The sequence below is a fragment of the Salvia splendens genome, chromosome 12 (assembly GCF_004379255.2).
Source record: "Salvia splendens isolate huo1 chromosome 12, SspV2, whole genome shotgun sequence".
NCBI lineage: Eukaryota > Viridiplantae > Streptophyta > Magnoliopsida > Lamiales > Lamiaceae > Salvia > Salvia splendens.
The window spans coordinates 21,969,511-21,992,787 of record NC_056043.1 but is presented as its reverse complement, the minus strand read 5'-3'; the positions used below and the strand labels follow the sequence as shown (position 1 = coordinate 21,992,787).

Genomic DNA, 23,277 nt, shown 5'->3' with positions numbered 1-23,277 from the left:
AGTAAAAAAGAATTAAAAAAAAAATTGGGGTAAGGGCTTGTGCCCTACCCGCTTACCTAGTGTGTCCGTCCCTGATCGTCATCCATGGAGATGGAGTCACTGAGTCGGGTAGGGCCGTATGCTGTGTGAAAGTAAAATCGAGGTGAATCCTTGCACATATGGCAAATGAATAAGCTGCTTTCTCTTGGCACGACTATGGATCAAAGGCTAAAACCATAAAAAATTTGAGGTAAAACAATAAGGATGAAAAGATAAGAGAATGAAGAAGGTGTTAGGAATAAGAGAACCAACCCATTTGGGACCTTGGATCTTCTTCAAGAAGATGAAAACAACTCTTACTACTTATACCAAAGCAACTCACCTACCATTACCTAAGTAACACAAGATCACTCAAGCAACCATGAAATATGAAATTTTAGATAAAACTCTTCCATTCAAATGAGAGGAACTAAACTCAAGGTTAAACCAAAGTGACAGTACACGAGTTTTTATATTTAGGATTACAAAAAGGTGAAAAGTCTAAAAAAAATTGCAAGTCTACGCTTATGCACACATGGTCAGGTGGCTTGTGGCACCGAGTTTCACCCGGTCGGGTACGAGTTTCTGTCCTACACACTTCGCCTTCGCTACCCGATAAAGTGCACTACTCCCACCCGGTTGGATCCAGGCCCCTGAACTCCGTCAGCTCCAAATACTCCCCTTCCGGCGTCTTGTTTAGGCTCGACCATTTCGTCCTTGCTTCAAGCACCATTTTCATGGCACGTTTCCGTTCGATACTCGACTAATCTTGTTGGATGACGTTGCTCAAAACTTTTTGTGATGTGCGAGTCATCTATTGAGTTCGAGGTCGACCTAAGTCCTTCAATGGGTTGTTCCATGATGCGAGTTACCTAGTTTTGAGCATCATCTACATTACTAATAAGAAGGTATAGTCAAATCTAATGTGGAAAGATCCATCATGGTCGGAGTATTAAAACCATACACAACCTTTGCAACAAATAAAATTGTCAATTCCCAAGACACCTCAAAATAACATACAAATATATAATTTCTTATCATAAGTAGGGTAATTCAATTGAGCATGATTAAGTTTTTCAAAAGAGTAAGCTATGAGTTTTACTTCTTGCTTTAAAACTCCACTTGTATCATATTTAAGTTTAAAAGTTTTTTCAATATTAGGCAAAGCACATGAATGGACATTTGTAAGATCATTATTCTTGTTAGTTAGTATACTAAAAAATATGTTTAGAGTGATTTATACATGTAAAATCTATCTGCATTTTATTTACTTAGGCATCGTTTGATAGTCATGTTATGTTTCGACTAGACATGATACAAATAGTGATAGTTATCATAGTATTGATTAGTTAATTTATCTTGATTGAGTGTTTGGTAGCTAAGGATAATTGTGAGTTATCCTATTTAGATGTTTGGTACAACAAGTTACAAATAAAGATAAAATTTAGAATTGTCGAAATTATCCTCATTAATTTAATTTAATGATTAAAATATCCCCATGTTGCCTTAATTTTGGATGGTTTTGGCAATTTGTTGACGATGAAAAATATCCAAGCACACCATTTCTTATTATATAAAATGCTAAAAATGGAGCACATAATAAATTTAATCATAACTTAAATATTTCATTTTTTAATTTTTATTATATAATTTTATGTAGATTGAAATATAATTAAAGTATTTTGTATAAAATATAGTGTATATATAAATATGACTATATATAAAATTGATGGGTAAAATTATATTTTCATAAAACTAACTAGGTTGACCAGATATGTAACCTAGGCAAATAGGTAGTTACATTGTTGCTTGAAACATAGGCTTTTAAGTGGGCTTTGTCCGGGCCGGATACAAAACACGGGTCATGCGGATTTGTAACATAGCTATCAAACACACAACTAAACTCGGATAAGTCCTTCTATCTAACTGTAATATAGCTACCAAACGGCCCCTTAGGAGAAGAAATAAGTTTTTCCATGGTTCTTTGCTTATTCTTTATATCATACATTTATGTAATTTAAGCAAATGAGTGTAAGTCAATATCATAAGTAAAATAGTCACAACCTAGATATTTATAGATTTTTTATTTGGATACTTATCAAATAAAAAGCTCCAATATTTATCCAAAAGTTTTCTTACTTGGAAACTTACTCCCTCCGTTCTCATTAATTATTTATTTTTGTCATTTTCATTCGTCCCTATTAATTATCTGTTGAGAAAAGGATAAGTATTAAAGAAGAATGGAGTTTCAATATTGGAAAGTTGATCATGTCTGCCTTGTTCCAATAATAGTGTAGTTCCAATAATACATTTATTGTAGGATCTCAAGGGTTACCAACATCCCTATAAATATATGGGTGTTGAGTACCATTTCATCATCCAATTCAATACAATTATTTTCTCCCATTGCTTTCTTCTCTAAATGTGTTGCATGTACCATTTAACATGGTATCAGAGCGGGTTTGGACTCAGATAAGGTATCATCATCGTCCTTGATACCTTTCTCTGCCCTTTCTCGTTTTTTTTTTCCTTTTTTTCCGTTGTACATGTAACCATAAGACAAAATGTCAAGTGACAACAGAATAATACCTGAAACCTCAGATTCATCTATGGCAGATGAATTTGCCCGGCACTTAGCCAATTTTATGCGCAATAGTTTTGCGACAAACCAACCAAATCCACCAGAAACAGCTGCCATGCCATACAGAATTGACACGCATCCCCTCTACATCGGTGGGAACAAGTTGAATGGAGAAAATTACGCCCATTGCTTTCTTCTCTAAATGTGTTGCATGTACCATTTAACATGGTATCAGAGCGGGTTTGGACTCAGATAAGGTATCATCATCGTCCTTGATACCTTTCTCTGCCCTTTCTCGTTTTTTTTTCCTTTTTTCCGTTGTACATGTAACCATAAGACAAAATGTCAAGTGACAACAGAATAATACCTGAAACCTCAGATTCATCTATGGCAGATGAATTTGCCCGGCACTTAGCCAATTTTATGCGCAATAGTTTTGCGACAAACCAACCAAATCCACCAGAAACAGCTGCCATGCCATACAGAATTGACACGCATCCCCTCTACATCGGTGGGAACAAGTTGAATGGAGAAAATTACGCCCTTTGGTCCATGGTGGTGAAGACGGCAATAAGCGGTCGGGGAATGGTCTCTCACGTCACCGGAGTGCCTCCTCCCCCACCGTGAACCGATCCAGCCTTCATACAATGGCAACAAGCCGATCACTGTGTGGTCACTTGGTTGATACAAAACATCGAGCCTCGACTGGTTAGTCGAGTTTTACAACATCCGACGGCGAAGCATATCTGGGATGCTTTGGCAGTCACATATGTGAGCGGAAGAGATAAAATCCCGGTGTATGATCTTCAGTTCAAAGCAACCACACTGAGACAAGGAAGCAGTTGTACTGTGATAACAAAGCCGCTATAAGCATCTCACAAAATCCAGTACAACATGATCGAACGAAGCATGTGGAGGTTGACAGACACTTCATCAAAGAAAACATTGGGAATGAGATTGTTGAACTCCCTTTTGTTCGCTCTGAGGATCAACTTGCCGACATCCTAACTAAAGCAGTCAACTCAAGGAGTTTTGAAGATATGCTTTCCAAATTGAGTTTTGGAGATCCCACCACTCAATTTGAGGGAGAGTGTTGAGAAAAGGATAAACATTAAAGAAGAATGGAGTTCCAAGATTGGAACGTTTATCATGCCTGCCTTGTTCCAATAATAGTGTAGTTCAAAGAATACATTTATTGTAGGATCTCAAGGGTCACCAACATCCCTATAAATATATGGGTGCTGAGTACCATTTCATCATCCAATTCAATACAATTATTTTCTCTCATTGCTTTCTTCTCTAAATGTGTTGCATGTACCATTTAATATTGTCCACTTTCATTTTTTATCGTAAATGATAAGTACGACACACACTCCACTAACTCGTTACATTAACATTTTATTATAAAATTAATATAGAAAAATAAGACTCATATTCTATTAATTTTTTTCAATTTACTTTTGTTTGAATTTTAAAACCTAATAAACATTGGTGTAGATAATTTGGCTCCGAGTAACAGGCTTCGATATTCAATTAAAAAACATTAGTGTCCAAAATTGTTCTGGGATTTGATATTCAATTAATGTATTTGGCACGTATATGAATACGCGAAATTGTTGCTCGTATTTGGCACGTGACAAATACCAGTTTCCCAACTGTAATCAACACCCCCAGCTTCTGTGTTCATACTTTCTTCAACTTCTCTCTCGATTCCGCTTTCGTAGAATTATTCTCCTCTTATATAGGTAACCTCTGTATTCATTCTCTCTTTTCTGGTGGTTGTTGTGGATTTATTGTCATCGCATGTGATCTCAATCGCTATTGCACAATTTCGGAATTTCTTTTGGTAATTGGACTATGTGTGTGTTTTAGAATGATCGTCGGTCTCAATTGAATGTTTTCAAAATATTTGTTTGCGTTGTGTTTCTGTATGTGCGTTCAACGAATTTTCGGATTTTGATTCATCTGGTTTTTTCAATTTATGAGTGGAAGATGGTGTCCGCATATTAATTCAGTGAAATCATGTATCTAAACCTAAAATTGGAAAATAAGTAAGTATTTTGATTAGCAACCACAGTGCTTGAGCGGGGATAATCGCTATTAGTAGGACATTTTCAGGTGGATGATATTGCTGTGACAAAGGTAGATGTTTTGGCGATCGTATTTTAGTCCTACTTCTGTTAAATTATTTACTAATCAAATATCAGATAAATTGTTTTGGAATTTCCTTTTGAGTGGAAGTATTTGATCAGCTCAAAAGACAGCTTACCAGTTGATTTAGGTCACAAATTTTCAGTACTAGTCATCTTGCAAGTTGGTCCTTGTTGGTATTATCATTACATCTCATGATTGTTGTCTCCTGCATTCTTCTTTTCTCGAAAGTTCAGCTTTTCCAAATAATTTTTATAGGTTTAGTTGGGGGCAACTCCATCGTGTGTTTTACTAATGTAACAGAGGATAAACATTTCCGTTATGTCTCTCAACAAATGCAGATGTCGACTGTTCATTCATCTTCTAAAGCCAGCCTGCCATCATGGTTTTATTTCATCTTGATTATAGACAACACTATTGGACCTCACATTGAGTGATTATGAATCGATAAATGAAAATACATTTTTTATAATTTTCTGTCGCCACACACGCTTCTTTTGCTATTGGGTTGTACTAGTATTCTTATCTGTTTTGTAATGTGCTTTAAGCTTCTTGCTTTTTTCCCCTTATATTTGGAGAAGGTCAAATTTGCTTGGTTTGAACTATGTTTCTCAGCATGTGTACTGAACATCAATATATGAGTGATGTTTTCTGTCATATTTGTAATGTAGTTAATGACTAGTCTACTCACTCTTGCATGTTGTCGTTTCTGATTCTTATTCCAGTGTGTCTTCATTGACAGGATTATGCAGCTATGTTTTGACTTCCTAAGATCTGGATCTGTGAAGTTTTCTTGCTTCCATTACAACATCTTCATCGCCTGAGAGATGTGATCTTCATGCTCTCAAATAGTTCTAATTTTCTGCTCTTGTACCCCATCCCCTCCGGACAAAAGTGTCTCCACTATTCTTGTTTGATCTAAAACAGTTTGTTTAACGCAGTTATTTAATTAGTGAGTACAGTGACAATATTGGCTAGCTGGGGTTGTCTAGCATGGCCAACGTTCCCAGTAATAAAAATGTCTCACGAAGGTCTTCGATTGCTTCTGGCCCTAAATCCTTTTTAAGTCAGTCTTTAAAACCAATAACATCACATAAGTGGGAAATTGGAAAGGGAACTGGTGTTCAGGTGGCAACTTTTCTTGCTAAAACAGTTGCATTAGAGACTGTGCGGAGGTTATCAAGGGCCAAATGCCCAGTTTTCTGGACTGCGCTGCAAGGCTCACAATTTCTTTGCTGCCCCCCATTCAAATGGGTTCAGCAGTGGAAACCTTTTGGTTTCTTGGTTCACGGAGTTCAGGTAGGCTCCCAACTGAAAGGTGTGGTCTCAGGGTGTTGACTCATACTTGCTCATCTTAACTAGATATGTATGGACTTCTGGTGCTACTCCTGGGGAAGCATCCATGTTTTTCACAAATATAGGAGTCTAATATAAAATACAGTAAATGTTAAATCTGCTTTTCCATGTTCATACGTCTTCTGGAAAAATCATTGAAGAGTATCTTTCAGGTCAACCTTCAGTAGAGTGGTTATAAACGTCTTCTCAGTTTTATTACCATGGTTATTAACATTCCTTAAATTCCATTAGTATTTCTTAAAATGCAAATTGTTTGGCATCATCTCCTCCCAACCCCTAATTTTATCTCTAGTTCCTAATTTTGTATTTTCTTACTTCGCATATTGGAATGTATCTGGGGCTTTAGATGATATCACGGCCATTATTGGTTCTCTCAATTGCAAATGCTCTATATGAGTGCAGCAGTAAGGACTTGGATGAAGCTGAAAATTCTCCTAGCCATGATGATTATCAATTAGGTGCAGAAAATCTTTCAGAAACCTCATCTTTAGAGTGTAATCAGAACGTGAGGTACATGTTGCAGTTTATGGCTCATATTTACATCTAGTTTGCTAAAGATATTGTGATGGTTTCTCTTGGTTTGCCTCAAAAAGATACCTGAGATAATTGTTTAAAATAATGAAAGACGGAATTTGATTCTAGCTTTCTTGGAAGATAACTGAATTGGTTTCAGCAAAACAAAGCACATATCTTGAATAACACGATACCTTTGTTCTTGTTCTAATATCATAAGATGAAGATATCCCTGTACTCTGCTTTCGGGCAATTCTACTTTGATTTGGCTTAGATTGTTGTTTATCATACTCATGCTTATCACATTTGTTCTTAATTTTATGTGTATAAACTTCCTTTTGCCTCCCTTTCATGTGTCAGCCTCCTTTTTTACTATCTTGATATCTGCTCCCTATGCTACTAGGTTCTTTTACGGCCATTTTTATGAGTTTTTCTCTTGTGATAGTCAATCCTTTGAGTCCCCGCCAATCTTTCTAATATGTTCTCGGTATAGCATGAGTGCATGAAATTTTAGGCTGCAACGCATGAGAAACATTTTATGGTCTTGATTTCTTACATTGGCTTTCTAGACCTTCAAATACACTCATGAGAAGTTTCTATTAAGTTTTTTGAAAAATCAGTTATTGTTCCTTAGCTTTCTTTGTTCTTCTTATCATTTTTTGTTGGGCTACTTTTATCCATCTCTTTCTTCCTTTTACAGAATTGGTGATGAAAATCCTCAAGGCCTTTTCTCTACAGACTGGGTTAACCACCTTTGCCAAGAGCTGGAAACCCAGGGTATCACTTTGCCTGAAAGGTGAATTTTAATTGTTAATTATCATTGAGGAGCTGTAAAAACTAAAATGAAATTAGAAGTCTATGGTCTAATTTGCGGCCTTCCTCTGATATCTCAAATTCAGTGTTCATTCATGTTTTCTCTTCCTCTCATAGACTCATACTCTGCTTGTTTTCATACCCTTAAATGCTTGAGAGTACAGAAACTTGTGGTGGTCAGTTACTGATTTTGTTTTATCTATTCTGGAGGCTTATCGGTAGAAAGGCAAGTGTTATGGCCTTATGGGGGGTTATTGTCCTGGCTTCGTCTTGGACTTAATTAGGGACTGGAGTTTTATCTTTAGCAATAATTATTGAATTTTAAGGGCTGACTCATTCCTTTGCAGCTCACCATCTAAAATAATACTCCCTCCATCCCGGCTATGATGACACATTTCTTAATTGGCACGGGATTTGAGGAATTGTTGGTTAGTGTGTTAAACTGGAGAGGGAAAAGGTGGGCGTTAAGTATCAAATGAAGTGAGAAAGAGAGTTGAATATTTTAATTGTGGAGAAAAAAAGTGGATGGGTGTATTTATTGGAGAGAGAAAATTACTTTATTATTTAAAAAAATAATCATGTGTCATCTTATTTTGGACAGATTATTAAGGAAAATTTGGCATCTTAGCTGAGATGGAGGGAGAATATTTTTTTAGTTCTTATCCAAAAAAAGAAGAAAGAAACAAATGGATTCCTTCTAGTCCTTTAAGTTTTAGATTACCAAATAAATCACTCAGATTCTGTTAATGGATTTCTTCTAGTTAGCGCCCTAGACTTTGCTCTGTTTTCACATAAACCATCCAATACATTTATGTCTTTCTATTTTCCTACACCCTTTGGAGCATGACATATAGGGATGTGAGTCGGGCTAGCACTTCGGGTTGCGGGCTAATCGGGTTATAATTTTATCGTGCCAAGAATTTTCTATCCTAACCCTCTAAATTTAGCGGGTTATGAGGCTGCACTGACATCCCTAATTACATATGCACATTTGTACAGAATCAACCAAGAGGAACTGCAGAGATTTTATGTAGCTGCAGATGGTGATTTCTCAACCTTGCTATCATCTATAAAGAAGACGATAAAATGGAGGGAGAATTACGGAATTCTCTCTGGAGAGGAACTTGAGTTGTGGTCAAATTTGATCTTCTGGCATGGACTAGATGTGAATCATCGACCGTGTCTCGTTGTCCGACTTGGCCTTGCATGTGTCCAGTTGCCATCTGATGATAGACCACGCTTTATCCAAGCTCTTGGTAAGCTCTTCTGCATCTGGTCTAAGTTGTCCATATTTTGTTTATGTTGAAGTTCTCGTGAGTCATGATTAGTATTACCTTCTGATGGCACGAGGCCTGAGCAGAAAGTTAGGATGATATCCTTGTGGTGGGAGAGTTAGAGAAACTTAAGTATGTCACAATTCTTGAATTCCTTTGACTCTTCCTCCCACTTGATTCGTTCACTAACATCTAGGAGAACATGAGTTTTTCTGCAATCATCTAATATTGCAGTGGCTCGATGATAATTAGCGGAAGAATCTTTTAACCAACTGAAGAGGAGTGCATTCAAAGCGACAAGAATACTACACATGTTCCCACTAATAACCGTAAAATGTTTTCTTTTTTATCAATGGACATTTGAAACTTTAGTATTACTAATGAGGGCTATCTAAGTGATTTATATAACATAATTGTTCATATGTTAACTTATAGTATGTATATATATTGTTTTGCATATAATGTATTTTTATTGAGTACATGCTATGGCAGCTACTCTATAAAGCATGCTCAACTCACGGGGTGTTTGTAAATGAAGTATCTCAGGTGGAGCACGGTGTCCTGCACTTGTTGGATGGAGAAAATCGTCAAATTACGGTTCTAGTGGATTGTCAAGGACTAACACCACTGAGAATTCCCGTGAAATTATTGAGACACTGCTGCAACATTCTGCAAGATCACTTTCCTAATGTTTTGGGTGTTTTGGTTGTCATCCGGCTTCCTTCAGTTGTCCGCGTTATTGCCCAAACATTCATACAAGTAAGCAGCTACTGAACTAGACTATAAAACTATCACCATCAAATGATAAATCACATCTTCTATTATAACTAGTTCCAAGATAATACACTGTAAAGAGAAAAGTGATTTTGGCTTCATCAATAATGAAATCGTATCAAATTGAATGATACAAAGTTTGCTTTTGATCTGAAAAAAAGAAAAGAAAATAATGTTGTATTCGTCAATAATGGAACTGAATTGAAAATGTTGTTGAGTTTTGCTTTTGATCTGTAAGAAGTAAAATGATGTTCTCTTCATCAATATTTTGTATCGAATTGAAAATGATGTAGGTCTTTACGATAAAAATTCCTCTCTTATAGTATTAATTGTATTAGACTAAAAACTATCTGAATGACACTTTGAAAAGTGAAAAATGATGTTGGTCTTCATCAATAATGATTCATTCCCCTTGCGCCAGGTTCTCACACCGACAACTAGGCAGAAACTGAGCATCGAAGGGGATTCTTATAAGAAGGTTCTGTCTGAACGTTTTCGAAGCATTCCTTCATATCTTGGCGGACAGTGCACTTGCATAAGATGTGCTAGGCTTCAAGGGGCTGGCACGTTGTGCCAAATCGCAGAGAGGCAGACAAGCACCACAGAACCGGTTCCAGATGTTGTCGATGGTGAGGGTTTTCCTTTAGTAGAATCAACTGTTGAGTATGATATGATCATGGAAAATGGCAGCAGTCAAATAATACGGACTGCTGTTATAGGCATCCTCATGATCTGGGTGTTGGTTGCGTTTATCGAGGGAATATACGATGGTGAAAGTTACCCAGTACTAACCCGCTGAGGCATCTCTTCCCTGCGGCGAAGTAATGATAATGATGTTCAAAGTTGTCATTTGTTTTTGGGCAGTGACGTTATTATAGTGTAATAATGAGATTTTGTGCTTTGCCGAAGTTAAATATATATGTATGAGATTCAAATCATGGTTCGATACTTAGATATTCTGGTCACTCAAAAATGCTCTAAATCTTCCATCCCAATTCCTACAATAATTGTATTGAAAATTGATATGATTGTAATATGTTTCAGTGTATTTGATTCATCACTAGGTTTGCCTTAATATAGGCCATATTACAACCGTGTGTATGGTAGGAAATAATCTATTCCTAGACAATGCAATTGTGTATCAATCACCCACTAATTACATATTTTCCTTCCTTTCATCTTGTGCTTGTTTTGGTAAGTATTTGTGACACTCCCCCTCAAGTTGAGCAGCGGCATCTCCGATGCTTAACTTACTTAAGACCTCCTTCAAAATTTTTGGGGTTTACTGCCATGGTGAGAATGTCTGCGAGTTGATCTTCTGATCTGACAAATGGAAATTCTATAATCCCTCATTCGATCTTTTCTTTGATAAAGTGACGATCCACTTCCACGTGTTTCGTTCTGTCATGCTGAACTGGATTTTCGGAGATGCTGATAGCTGCCTTGTTGTCATAGAATAACTGACTTCTATTTTTAGGAGGAAGACCAATCCTAGTGAGTAAACGCCTTAACCACATAATCTCTGTTAGACCACTCTTGATTCCTCGAAATTCAGCCTCAGCACTCGATAATGCTACCACCTTCTATTTTTTTACTTTTCCAGGTGATCAAATTTCCTCCAACGAAGGTAAAGTATCCTCCAGTAGACTTTCGGTCTATCGGGTTGCTTGCTCAGTTAGCATCAATGTATGCATCCACTTCAAGATCATCATTCTTTCTTAGCATCAGTGTATACTCCATAACCTGCAGTCCCCTTCAAATAGCGAACTACCCTTAGTGCCGCATCCATGTGATTTTCCTGAGGTTTGTGCATGAACTGGCTTATGACTCCCACTGCATAGGCTATGTTTGGCCTTGTATGGGCGAGATATATTAGCTTGCCAACAAGACGCTGATACTCTTCTCTATTGGCTAATTTTGCTCCATCTTCAAATTTCAGTCCATGATTCACCTTAAGCGGTATGTCTGCTGGTTTGCAGTCTAGGAGCCCGGTTTCTGCGAGGAGATCCAACACATACTTCTTCTGTGTCAGGAATATTCCTTCTTTGGATCGAAGCACTTCAATCCCTAAGAAATATTTGAGAGCTCCCAGATCTTTCATTTCAAACTCTTGGAACAAGTTTCTCTTTAAGTTCTCTATTTCTTCTTCATCATCCCATGTTATGATCATATCATCCACATAGATAATTAAACAGGTCATCCGGTCACCTCTTCTTTTTATGAACAAAGTGAGGTCTGAGTGGCTTTGAGAGTATCCATACTTGGTCATGGCTTGTGATAACCTCCCAAACCATACTCTCGGGGACTGCTTTAGTCCGTAGAGAGTTTTCCTTAATATGCACACTTGTCCTTTTCTGAATTCTTCTGAGTTTCCTGGAGGGACTTCCATATAAACTTCTTCATTTTTCTTCAATTCTCCATGTAGGAAGGCATTTGTTACGTCAAACTGGTGCAGCTTCCAATCCTTGCAAGCAGCCACTGAAAGCAAGGTTCTGATTGTATCCATTTTTGCCACCGAGGAGAAGGTTTCCTCATAGTTGATCCCATAGGTTTGAGTGTACCATTTTGCCACCAACTGTGCTTTGTACCTCTCGATAGACCTGTCTGCCCGTCGTTTGATGGTGAAAACACCCATCGGCACCTTACTGGTTTCTTCCCGTCTAGTAAGCTACATTTTTCCCAAGTATTGTTCCTGAGAAGTGCATCCATCTCATTTTTCATCGCCTCTCGCCAGTGCTGATGTTTCATCACCTCTTCAGCCGATCATGGAAGATCCTCTTCATACAAGGCTACTTCAAAAGCTCGAGCCATCTCAGTTAGGTGTCCAACTGAGAGGTTCGCCATAGAGTACTTTGTTTTGTTCCCCTTCTAGTCAGGTGAGTATCTCTTTGGTGGTACACCCCTTGTGCTTCTTGGTGGCAGCTCAAACATTCTACCACACACACTTGGCTCTTCACTTGTCTTATTTTCCTGTCTCACATGGTCAGTATTAAGCTGAGGGATGGAATTATTCTCAGGATTACTAACCTCAAGAATCGTAGGCGGGTCTGACGGTGAGGCTACGTCACTGGATTCGCATGGTTGATCAAGGGACGAAGACGGCCCGGTAGTACCGTAGCTCGCTTCGTCTGTTGGACCATCTTCTGTCACAAGACTTGGCAATGACAGTAGGCAAGAAAGTGGGTGGTCCGGACTTGGGCTCGGGGACCAACTTAGTGAGTCACTAACGGGTTCAGAACCCTTTTCCTCCCTCTAACTGCTAAGTTGGTCATAAAAATATTCATTTTCCACAAAATCACAATTCATAGTAATGTAAAGACGTTTGGTTATTGGATGGTAGCACCGATATCCTTTCTGATCCATCCCCTATCCTACGAAGACACACTTAACTGAACATGGAAAGAATTTGGTTCGGTCTTGTTTTGGTATGTGGACAAAGACAGATCACCCAAAAATTCTAGGGTCGAGTGTAAGTGGTGGTGGAATTTGGTTTTGTGTAGAGAAGATATCAAATGGAGTTTTAAAGTTTAGGATATGGGTGGGTAACCGATTGAGTAGGTAAACTGAGGTAGCTACGGCTTCTGGAAAAAAGGTTTTAGGTACGTGTGAGTCGATTAGAAGGGCTCGAGTCATTTCTAGGATTTTCCTATTTTTTCGCTCTGCGACCCCATTTTGATCAGGAGTATGTGGACACGTAGTTTGATGTACTAACCCCCTTTTAGAAAAAAAACTGTTGCATTTTTGAGTTAACAAACTCCCCCTCGTTGTCTGACCTAAGGATTTTGATTTTCTTGTTATACTGAGTGTGCATAAGATTGTAGAACAAAGTAAACTTCTCAAAAACGTCAGGTTTGGATTTTAAAAAGTATATCCATGTTAAACGTGTGCAATCATCGATAAATAATAAAAAATACTTAAATCCAAGGCTATCCAAAACAGGTGTTGGACCCCAAACGTCAGAGTGAATCAAAGAGAAAGTAGTGTCCATGCGAGAGTTGTTGAGCTTATATGAGTGTCCATGGCTCTTAGCAAAAAAACAAGTATCACAATTGAAAGAAAACTGAGTACTGGCTAAATTGGGAAAAAGCATACGCAGGTATCCTATGGAGGGATGTCCTAACCGACAATGCCAAAGCCAACCCTGTGATTCTGTTGGTCCGTGAGTCAGCATCGCAGCACCGGGTTGAGCCATCTTGTACAATAATACAGTCCTTGTTGTTCAGTGTCATGCCCAACTGTCGTCCCCGTCTTGATATCCCGTAGAACACAAAAATTTGGCTCCATTAGAAGTCTGCACTATAATTCTCTAGTTACATGATTAACTGAGAGTAATTTGTGTGCCAATAAAGGCACATATAGGCAATTCGAGATCTGCAGTGTTGGAGTGATCTTGATTGTGCCTGCCCCCTGGACTGGAATTATATTTCCATATGCTGTCTGAACATACTTCTTATGTGGAGCAGAAATATTAGTAAAATCAGTGGGTTCATAAGACATAGTGTCAGTAGCACCACAGTCAAATGTCCATTCATAGTCTTTAGGTCGATTTTCGGATATTGATGAGTGTGCAAGGGCTTGGAATTTATTGTGGCAACGGATATTGGGGGCAATTTCCAATTCTGGGGTATTTGGGGCTGTATTTGCAAAAGCACAGAAACTGATGAGCTCATTTAAATATTTTTTGGAAATGTGTGGTTGGTTTTTGAAGAAGGATTTTTTTTCAGGTCAAACTAAGAATACCGGAAGCTCTGGGGTTCATATTTAGCTTTACAGAATATTTGGGGTTGTTTTTAATTCCAGCAAAGTCAGGGTATAAAAGGGGTAAATTGATACCTCCTTCCCAAACCTTAGCCGCCGATGCCCTGACTAGTTCGTCGCCGGTGTGGGCTGCTCCTCCGTCGGCTGCCTCCCGCCGTGCTGTGCCGGTGCTACCCACAGGAGTTCCGGTGTCGGCAGCCCGGTCGGTTATAGCAAGTGCTGCTCTTCCTCCGCCGTTTCTGTTCAGTGCACGCGCAGCCGTTGCCTTCTTCATATCATCCCACCAATCGGGAAATCCGATGAGGTGAAAGCACCCATCCTTGCTGTGTTTCTTCCCGCCGCAGTGGGAACACGTTAATCGACTTTTATCATCATCGGAGAGTCGATTCCACGGTCGATTGGCGGTGTTGGGCGGCTAATTGGAGCGTCCACGGTCGACAACAGCAAGGCCGGAGTCGATTCCATCCTTCACAGTTCCTCCAGTTCCAACACCAAGGATGGCGTCGTTGTTCGATTTGCGACGAACAATTCCGTAAGCCTCGCGCACCATTGGTAAAGGGTCACGTCTAACTATCTCCTTCTTTATTGCATCATATTTGTCATCCAGTGCGATGAGAAACTGATACAGCCGTAGTGTTTGTTTGTGCATTGGTTTCAATTCTCGTCGAGCAATTGATATCCACAGCCTTTGGAACTTATTCCATATGGCTTCAAGTGATATCCCTTCTTGTCTGACTGTGTTGGTTTATCGATGTAGGTCGTAGATCTGGAGCATGTCACCCCCGCTGCCGTATGTGATGGCGAGACCCTCCCATAGGTCATATGTCGTCTCATATTGCGAGACCTCATTAATCAGGTCTGTCTCGATGTTGTTGATGATCCAATTGAATATGCAATGATCACGTTGTTGCCATTTTGGGAACAAAGGATCAGATCGGGCGGGGGGACTTGAAACTCCATCTATGTGAGACGTCAACCACTTTCCCCCGATTCCTCGATCCATCAGATTGGACCAGAGAGGATAGTTCTCTCCGTTCAGTTTTGGGTTGACTGTGATACCGCCTAATTATTCTGGGTGATGAGGGTGATGATTTGTTGGTGCTGTGTTGGGTTTTGGTGAGGCAGAGGCAGATCCGAGGCTGCTTTGTCTCAAGAATTCCGCGAATTGTGCGGCTAATTTGGGTGGAAACACCATCACATTTTGGGTTGATGTTTCGGTGGTTTGGATTTTGATGTCGCCGGAGTTGAACTCCTCTGTGCCTGACATGATTTTCGCTGGTTTGGCAGGTACAAAGGGTTGGGAAAGGTTTATGGATGATGATGATAATTTTCTAAGTCCTCACCTGCTAGTGATACCATATTAAAAATTGATATGATTGTAATATGTTTCAGTGTATTTGATTCATTATTAGGTTTGCCTTAATATAGGCCATATCATCACTAGGTTTGCCTTATTATAGGCCGCATTACAACCGTGTGTACGGTAGGAAATAATCCATTCCTAGACAATGTAATTGTGTATCAATCACCTATTAATTGTGTATCAATCACCCACTAATTGTGTATTTTTCTTACTTTCATCTTGTGCTTCTTTTGGTAAGACAAATTGTTTGCTTAGTTGCACAATATCATGGTCGGAATCAGGCCGAAAAAGTCGTACACCTTTAGTTACCATACGATCTAAACAATCCTGTTCAACAGAAAAGATTTTTAAATATTAAAATGAGAATTACAAGTATGATATTTGGGTATGGAAACAGATATTCAGTCGCATAAAGAGGTTTGTCTCAAAAAGGGAAAAGGAAAATACAGGCATTGCCAGAGAACCGAACGCAGCGGCCAACAACTGATTTGTTCCCGGTGGAAGTAACAGATTTGGCCTTCTGAAAACATTGTCAGAGAAGAAATCAAAGGAATGAGAGCTAAGAAGATCATGCTGCAACTAGATCAGGCGTCTCAGCCTCAACAGATAACAGAGCGGTGTGTACTTTGTCCACCCAGTTGTCCAGCCGGTCACGCAATGACCTGATCTGAGGGATCCCTAAAACTCTGGGTTGAACCCAAGACACATAAACTGTTCCCTCTACTTGGTCAATAATTCCTTCGATAAGATGCACCTGCAATGAGATTAAACAAATTACTCTTTCTAGACCCCGAGATGATAAGTTAAACATCCTGAATTCAGATGTGACATTCACAACCAAAGTTCAGCACTCTGGGGTGATGGTATAAGACAATTACTCTATCCAACTCCAGGGCATTTCACATACTCTAGCGATATTTTGTCAACTGAACATTTGTATTCTGCTCTCGATCATATCACGGAAGTTTACCATAAGAAATAAAAAAAAATCTGAATCCACTTACTGAAAGGCTCTTCATAAGAAGGTACTCCACATCTTCAACTGTTAGTTTTGTTCGTTCAGCAATAATACCCAACGGAATGGTTCTATCTTCTGATGGTCGGCTGCAAGTAGAGGTTTCTTTAATACCAGAGGATAAAGAATGATGAAACGTAACTCATTATACCAGCAATCTTTGGCGTATAACAAGCAAAAAAAATCACCTGAATATGATCTCCATCAAACAGAGAATGTTGATCTTCTCAAGAAGCTTTTTCTCGTTCTGGACTAGTGCTGGTTGGCTGCTCAGAGCAGCTCCATGTACACGGCACAGTTCTTGATAGCGCACTAAATCACCAGAGTTAAATGCTTCGAGAATATAGTAAAGCCACTCAACTTTAGTCCCCATAAGACTTTTTATCTGCAGAAATTGCGGAAGTGGAAAGATTATCAGCTTATAACCAAGTGTTCAGGAAAGGAATGATAAAATGGCACATGCTCAGATCTTTCCAGTCTTGTCATTAACATGAGGGTTGTTTTTAACTACCCAATGTTACTTCATATAATTACTCACAACAATATCAATAGGCGTATTGGGATACATCCTAGCAGCAAATAATTAGACTGGTAGGTTAGACATACACGAAATTGTCTAGACTTCAAGATGTATTTATTTATAAGGTAGACTGACTTCTATTTATCAATAGATGCACACATGTCCTCTCTAATGTTCAGAAAAATTAAGCTTTGACCAAGAGCACAGAGCCAGCACTGACAAACTACTTACAATTGGATGAGCAAGAAGTTCACCGAAGTTGTAGATGTTCTCCCCCAACAAGGCTGATAGAGATAAGTCAAATGCCAAATCCTAAAAAACAAAACAAGACAGTTAGTTAAACAGCAATGGCATCATTAGTGGAAACATCCAAGAAGCATACTATTAGAGCACCAGAAAATGCATGCATTTCCATATGATTCTAATTATGATTGACAGACTGCGAAATGCATTTTATTGATGATCCCAGTCTGATAAATAATACTATATGAATGTAAAATTAAGGACAAGTGAATTCTCAGAAGCATAACAACATACCAGCCTAGTCTATGTAAAACTAGTGACTGTCTACTTACAGAGCAAGGCATTTCCATAACAGAAAGGACCACAAAAGCATGAGAGGAATTGCACTAGTTAAAGAAAGATCAATGCATCTCGTGAAAAGTGTCACTTTTATTCTTTTATCATTTTTCAGTAACTATGCAAGTATAATACCATACCAGCTCATCTATGTAAAACAAGTGATTGTTTGATAGTAAGGTTCACAATGAATATCCTAAAAGCATATTTGGTAGGGTAGATAACTCATCTGAATTCTATGAACAAAATTGACTATAAAAGTAAAATCACTATAAACAACCGCTGATAGAGTAATATGGGAGTTTTGGGTTTCTGTCGACGTGAACTGCACAACCACCTAACATAATGCTCCACTTTCGCATATCAAAAAATGTTATGAATCAAGCACCAACCAAATAAACAACGTACCAGCTTAAATGAGTCTGACAAAGTCTCTACTGACGTGTAAGCTAAATAAAGAAGAGCACTTCTGTAGAACTCAGCAAATTCTTGACGGGCTTTATGATATTGCGATGAGATCCAATAGTAGCTAGCATAAACAGATGGATCAATATCAGTCATACTATCAAGTGTGCTCTTTCCCTCTTCTAAGAGTTTCTTGCATTCTTTTTGGCCTCCCTGCTCAAGCTTAAATAAACCAATCTGCATATTGATATAAAGTATCGGCTCCTCTATCCGTACTTTACTGGTAGTTCGGAGCTTCTCTATCACTCCTTCGAGATATGATATAGCAGCATCTTTCTCTGAATACTGGCGAGAAACTATGACAGCAAAATGGGCAAGCTTGAGTAGATTGATCTTTGTCTCAAAATCAGTTATAAAGTTTTGGTACAGTTGGATTAGGGAATCCCCAGCCTGAATTTGGGCAAAAGAAAGAAAAGGATTAGATACAAATCACCTAGAGAAACAGGAATTTCAGAAAAGAAGTTGAAAAATAATCAAAGCAAACTAAGAATTTTAAAGAGATGAATGAACAGTTATCCACTCAAATAAAGGTAAATCCGAACACCAGCAGGAAGTAGGAAAAAGAAGATGATGTAGTCGGTAGCGTAGCTGCCTAAGCAAAATAAATATAGTACTTTTGACATTGAGGTAGCTCTGGAATATATCCCTTCCAGAATCCAGATATAATTCCTATTACTAGTGAACTTTCCATTCATATAAACTAAGACAAAGAAGACAGACAGATTACAGAGAAACAGACATCACATTACTTGATGCTTGGGTCGGATAACTAAATGCTCATTTGAACATAGCTTTACTTTTCCTTTACAACCTTGATTACCAAAGGAAAAAATCCATACAGTGTAGGATTATTGACTACCTTTTATGCAACATAAAGAATGGTCATGAACAATTTATCAATGCAATAATACAAAATGTTTAGCCACATACACCACCACTCAATACAATAAAGCTAATCAAGTGATGTCTTGTAAATGCTGTTATATACATTACAGAAAAACCAAAAAGTTGAAAGTTGTATCCAAAATAGAGAATTGTAGAAACAGCAAATGGGTTTTGAGTCTTTTGACTGAATTAAGAATTCTTCGACTTTAGTTGTACATGCATGAACATAACTACTTGCATATACATTTCATGTTCATCATCAAATTTTACAAGCACATACCATACGTCGGAAAACCTTTGCCGTACAATTGTATTATCAAACTATACCTTTGCAAGATAGGGACCCAATCACATAAATGAAGAGAGTCGGGATTTGGGCAAGTAATATAAAACATTTCAACTTTCAAAATATAGTACTCGTAATATTTTTATTCAAAGATGATTGACAGCAAAAGGAACAATTCCTCTCGACAACCACCCATAAGAATATTTTTTTCCCCATATCATAAGCACAGAGCGCTAGCAGTACTACGTAAAATCGCCTCTACTGTATAACTAAATCGGTACTAAGTAAACAGAGTCGGGAAGAAGATGTGCAGTTTCCTTCTAGAGCTCTTGGAAGTATCAGCACTCCATCATCCTTTGGTAATGAAATAGCATGCAAAGCAGCAGACATGCAAGAAACACACGGACAGATTTCTTGGTAATTTATACATAGAACCCTTGAAACTTGATAGAACGTATTTGGATTGTTTCCAAATCAGTAAGCGTGGGCAAAGACCCTGTCCGACAGGGCATCTCTAAGTTGGAAATGATAAGTCAATTAACAAATGCTACCTTCGTCCACGAAAAACAGTCATGTTTTCCATTTTGGTTCGTCCACCAAAGTTAGACTGTCCATTTATGGTAAGTTTCTCTATCTAATGAAGTTGGTTCCATTTCCCCTTAGCAATGCATCAATCACTTTTTCTCTTTTATCTCTCTTACTTTACCAATTTTGCGTTAACACCCGTGTCATCCACTACTAAGACTATTTTCGTGGACATGAGTAGCAGTATTTGCCAACTGACTATTTTAAATAAGTACATAGTATTATATTAGTAATTACTTCAACTTTATTAACTGAAGCAAGTCTAGCACTTTCCTTGGCAATTTCCAAAATGTAGAGCCACTAAGCTAATATAGATGAATACCAAATCATTCCCATACGTAACCTTAATATAAGGTCCATTTCCCTGGGTTTTTTCTAGAAAACTTCCTGATTATTTGACATGACAGAAGGTGAGTGAAAATTCAACACATGGTAAAATTTCGATCCCCTCAAAAACATCACCGTTGACAAAACCCTAACAACAAAACCCCATCCCCTTAGCCCAAAACTCAACATAATTTCTTCAACACAAAGCAAAAGGTAAGATTCACTATTTCATTACGCGGAACAAAACAGAAACCGAAACCAAAACAAATACCCAATAACACAATTAAGACGAAAAAACAGCAACAGTTGTTGATTAACAAAGCTCAATTCGTGCTCCGGCACCTGAAACACGGCGAGCGTGACGAATTGCTCGAGCTTGAGCGTGAGCTGATGCCAGAGCTTCCTCTGGTACAGATCTGAAAGCGTGTTGTACCACTCGCCCAGCTCAGGGTGTGCATTCCGCAGGGATTCCAAATACTGCAAAGCCGCCATCGAATTGTTTCTGCCGTCCAATCTACACGAGACAGTGGTGCTTCGCCGGTATCAAATTCTAGAGAGTGAAAGAGAAAATGAAGGATTAGAGATTTATATGCAAATTTAAATGTTACTAAGTTGTTTATTTTTCTCTTTCTTTTTCCCAAAGAAACGAATTAAGTGGGTTGAATTTGAGTAGACTGCTATTCTGGGCTAGGCTATTAAACAAGCCCACCGCCCTTAAAACCTACCATATAAATCCTTAGGTCATCTTCAAAGGTGTCTATTATCATTCCCTTAATCGTCTCTTAAATTACTATTCTTAGTCTCACTGTACTTTTTCACTCCATCTCTTAACTAAGGGACAGAACCTGCAACCCTCCATCTCTTATCCGTCCCTTAACCGTCTCTTAAATTACTATTCATTCAATTTCATTTTTTATTTTTATCTCCAACAAATTCAATTAATAAAAACACACTTCATTAAATAAAATAAAATAGCAACATAAAATAAAAAATACAACTTAAAATTCAAAAAAATTAAAAAAACCACATAATTAAAATTCTAAAAAAATAAAAATTACATAATTTAAAATACAATTTTATAGAAAATAAAAAAAACTACTCCACCGGCGAATCATCCCCCGAAGGCGGTGGAGGTGCACTGAAGCCACTTAGAGGCGAAATACCAAGTTGTCTTGCCATAAACTCAATTCTGGCAAGATAGACTTGGTATTGGGGAGGCGTCATGCGGGAAGTGTCCGCCATTGTGGCGGTCGTGTACATGGACATTAGAGAGTTCGAGGGTGCCCCCAAGCCCGCCTGGCTTGATTCGGCTCGGTCTCCTTCCGGAGTGGGTTCAGCCGAATAATCCTCCCAAATCTGGGATAATCCCTGCGAATACCTCGGGGCGGAGGGACGGGCATTTGCATCCACATCAAAATGGGGTGGTTGGTACCCCCAGCGTCGACGAACCGGAACCACCACCCAAGACATTGTATATGCCCCCCAGTCGCCGAACGCGTTGATGTCAAACCCGCCGGAGCAGCCACCGCCAGAGTTTCCGTCGCCGGACATTTTGTGATAAGAGGATAGATGAAAATTGGAGAGGAAATGGAGATGATTTGGAAAGAATAGATTTGTATTTGTGTGTGAAATGAGGATGAATTAGGAGTATTTATAGAGTAAAAAAATAAAATAAAAAAAGAAAAAGCGGTAATAATAACGGTAATATTACCGTTTTTCGATTTTTTATTTTTTATTTTTTTTAATTCGAATTAAAAAAATGATTTATTGCGTCAGCGTGACGATGCCCACTCACGGGTCGGCGAGTGGGCGTCACGCATGGCGCCGGAGCGCGCCATGTCGCGCTGGCGCGTGGCGAGACGGCTCGCCATCCGTCTCGGCGGGCTGGGGATGAGACGAGTCGCTGCAACGCGTCTCGCCGCCGTCTCGTCCCGACATGACGGGTTACGAGCTACCCGCGTGACGCGTTGAGGGTGGCCTAACTTCTCTACAAAACTATAATTAATTTTTACTTCCTTAGTTTTTAAAAATAAAATCATTTGAAACTACAAAGATTTTAATGCACAATTTGTTAAAGTACGAGAGATGGAGAGAAAAATTGGTAAAACAAGAGAGGGAAAAAAAAGTGGTAACGTAAGAGAGAGAGAGAGAAAAATTAATGTTAGTGGATTATGAGGTCCACTTTATTAGTGGTATAAGTGATAAATAAATTGATATATATGGGTGTAAAAATTTCTTAAAATAGAAAGTTTGAAAGTTGTTATTTTTAAGGAACAAACTAAAATGAAAATAGTTGTTATTTTTAAAATACGGAGGGGGTATACTTTTTCACTTTGGATTCTTCGTTAATCACTCCATCCTACTCTAAATTGAATTTTTTTTACCCGAGATTTTATGTAATGTTGTTTTGTAAGTTAAGTGGAAACATGACAAAATAAAAATGTGAAAAATTAAAGAAAGTGATGCTTTTATTTTAAGAAATGTGTCATTTAACGGAGACATTTCAAAAAGAAAAATATGTCACTTAAAATGGGACGAAATGTAGTACTCCATCCGTCCCAAAAAAGTTGAGTCGTATTTCTTTTTAGTCCGTTCCATCAAAGTTGACTCATTTCTTTTTTTTAACAAAAGACAAAATATATAATCACTCTTACTTTATTCTATCAATTACTTTACTATCTCTTATATTTCCTACTTTTTTCATCTCTTCTATTTATTTAATATAAATTCTTAATCTCCATGCCCAAAAATTTTGTCTCAACTTTCTTGGACGAAGAGAGTATCAAATATATTGAAATTAAACTAAAAGTTAAATCAAAATTAAGTTGTAAACTAAAAATTAATTATTTATTAGTATTATATTATTATTATTATTATTATTATTATTATTATTATTATTATTTTTTGAGGGATTGCAAAGTCTGACAGGCAAATTATTATTATTATTATTATTATTATTTGAGGGATTGCAAAGTCTGACAGGCAAATACAGGTGTCGCCCGAAATTCCTAAAT

The 23,277-nt window shown here is 38.1% G+C and overlaps 2 protein-coding genes across 4 annotated transcripts; one reads left to right on the top strand and one right to left on the bottom strand.

The window, feature by feature from the left end:
• Positions 1-4,187: 4,187 nt before the first annotated feature.
• LOC121759461 lies at positions 4,188-10,537 on the top strand. 3 transcript variants are annotated; one of them, XM_042155041.1, is made up of 7 exons: positions 4,188-4,344; positions 5,493-6,049; positions 6,453-6,616; positions 7,320-7,415; positions 8,432-8,688; positions 9,245-9,465; positions 9,902-10,537. In XM_042155041.1, exons 2-7 carry the CDS (start codon positions 5,744-5,746, stop codon positions 10,277-10,279), a joined length of 1,422 nt encoding a protein of 473 aa, XP_042010975.1. In that variant the 5' UTR covers positions 4,188-4,344; positions 5,493-5,743; the 3' UTR covers positions 10,280-10,537. The 3 variants fall into 3 exon arrangements, with proteins under 3 accessions (XP_042010975.1, XP_042010977.1, XP_042010978.1); XM_042155043.1 differs by having other exon boundaries at positions 4,216-4,344; positions 5,476-6,049; XM_042155044.1 differs by lacking the exon at positions 4,188-4,344 and adding an exon at positions 4,359-4,445.
• Positions 10,538-15,931: 5,394 nt separating this feature from the next.
• On the bottom strand, positions 15,932-20,901 carry LOC121757165 (26S proteasome non-ATPase regulatory subunit 13 homolog A). Its single transcript, XM_042152675.1, has 6 exons — positions 20,606-20,901; positions 18,124-18,570; positions 17,368-17,448; positions 16,805-17,001; positions 16,606-16,705; positions 15,932-16,355 (listed from the first exon to the last, which is right to left on the bottom strand). Exons 1-6 carry the CDS (start codon positions 20,753-20,755, stop codon positions 16,170-16,172), a joined length of 1,161 nt encoding a protein of 386 aa, XP_042008609.1. The 5' UTR covers positions 20,756-20,901; the 3' UTR covers positions 15,932-16,169.
• Between the last annotated feature and the right edge of the window lie 2,376 nt (positions 20,902-23,277).

What these genes read in the sequence shown, in the direction of transcription:
- LOC121759461 (XM_042155041.1), top strand. Translation starts at nt 5,744, where the DNA reads ATGGCCAACGTTCCCAGTAATAAAAATGTCTCACGAAGGTCTTCGATT. An exon ending in GGTATCACTTTGCCTGAAAG is followed by an intron (nt 7,416 to 8,431) that starts GTGAATTTTAAT and finishes ACATTTGTACAG; the next exon opens with AATCAACCAAGAGGAACTGC. An exon ending in ACGCTTTATCCAAGCTCTTG is followed by an intron (nt 8,689 to 9,244) that starts GTAAGCTCTTCT and finishes TTGTAAATGAAG; the next exon opens with TATCTCAGGTGGAGCACGGT.
- LOC121757165 (XM_042152675.1), bottom strand. Translation starts at nt 20,755, where the DNA reads ATGGCGGCTTTGCAGTATTTGGAATCCCTGCGGAATGCACACCCTGAG. An exon ending in AACTTCTTGCTCATCCAATT is followed by an intron (nt 17,002 to 17,367) that starts GTAAGTAGTTTG and finishes CAATTTCTGCAG; the next exon opens with ATAAAAAGTCTTATGGGGAC. An exon ending in TTGATGGAGATCATATTCAG is followed by an intron (nt 16,706 to 16,804) that starts GTGATTTTTTTT and finishes CTCTACTTGCAG; the next exon opens with CCGACCATCAGAAGATAGAA.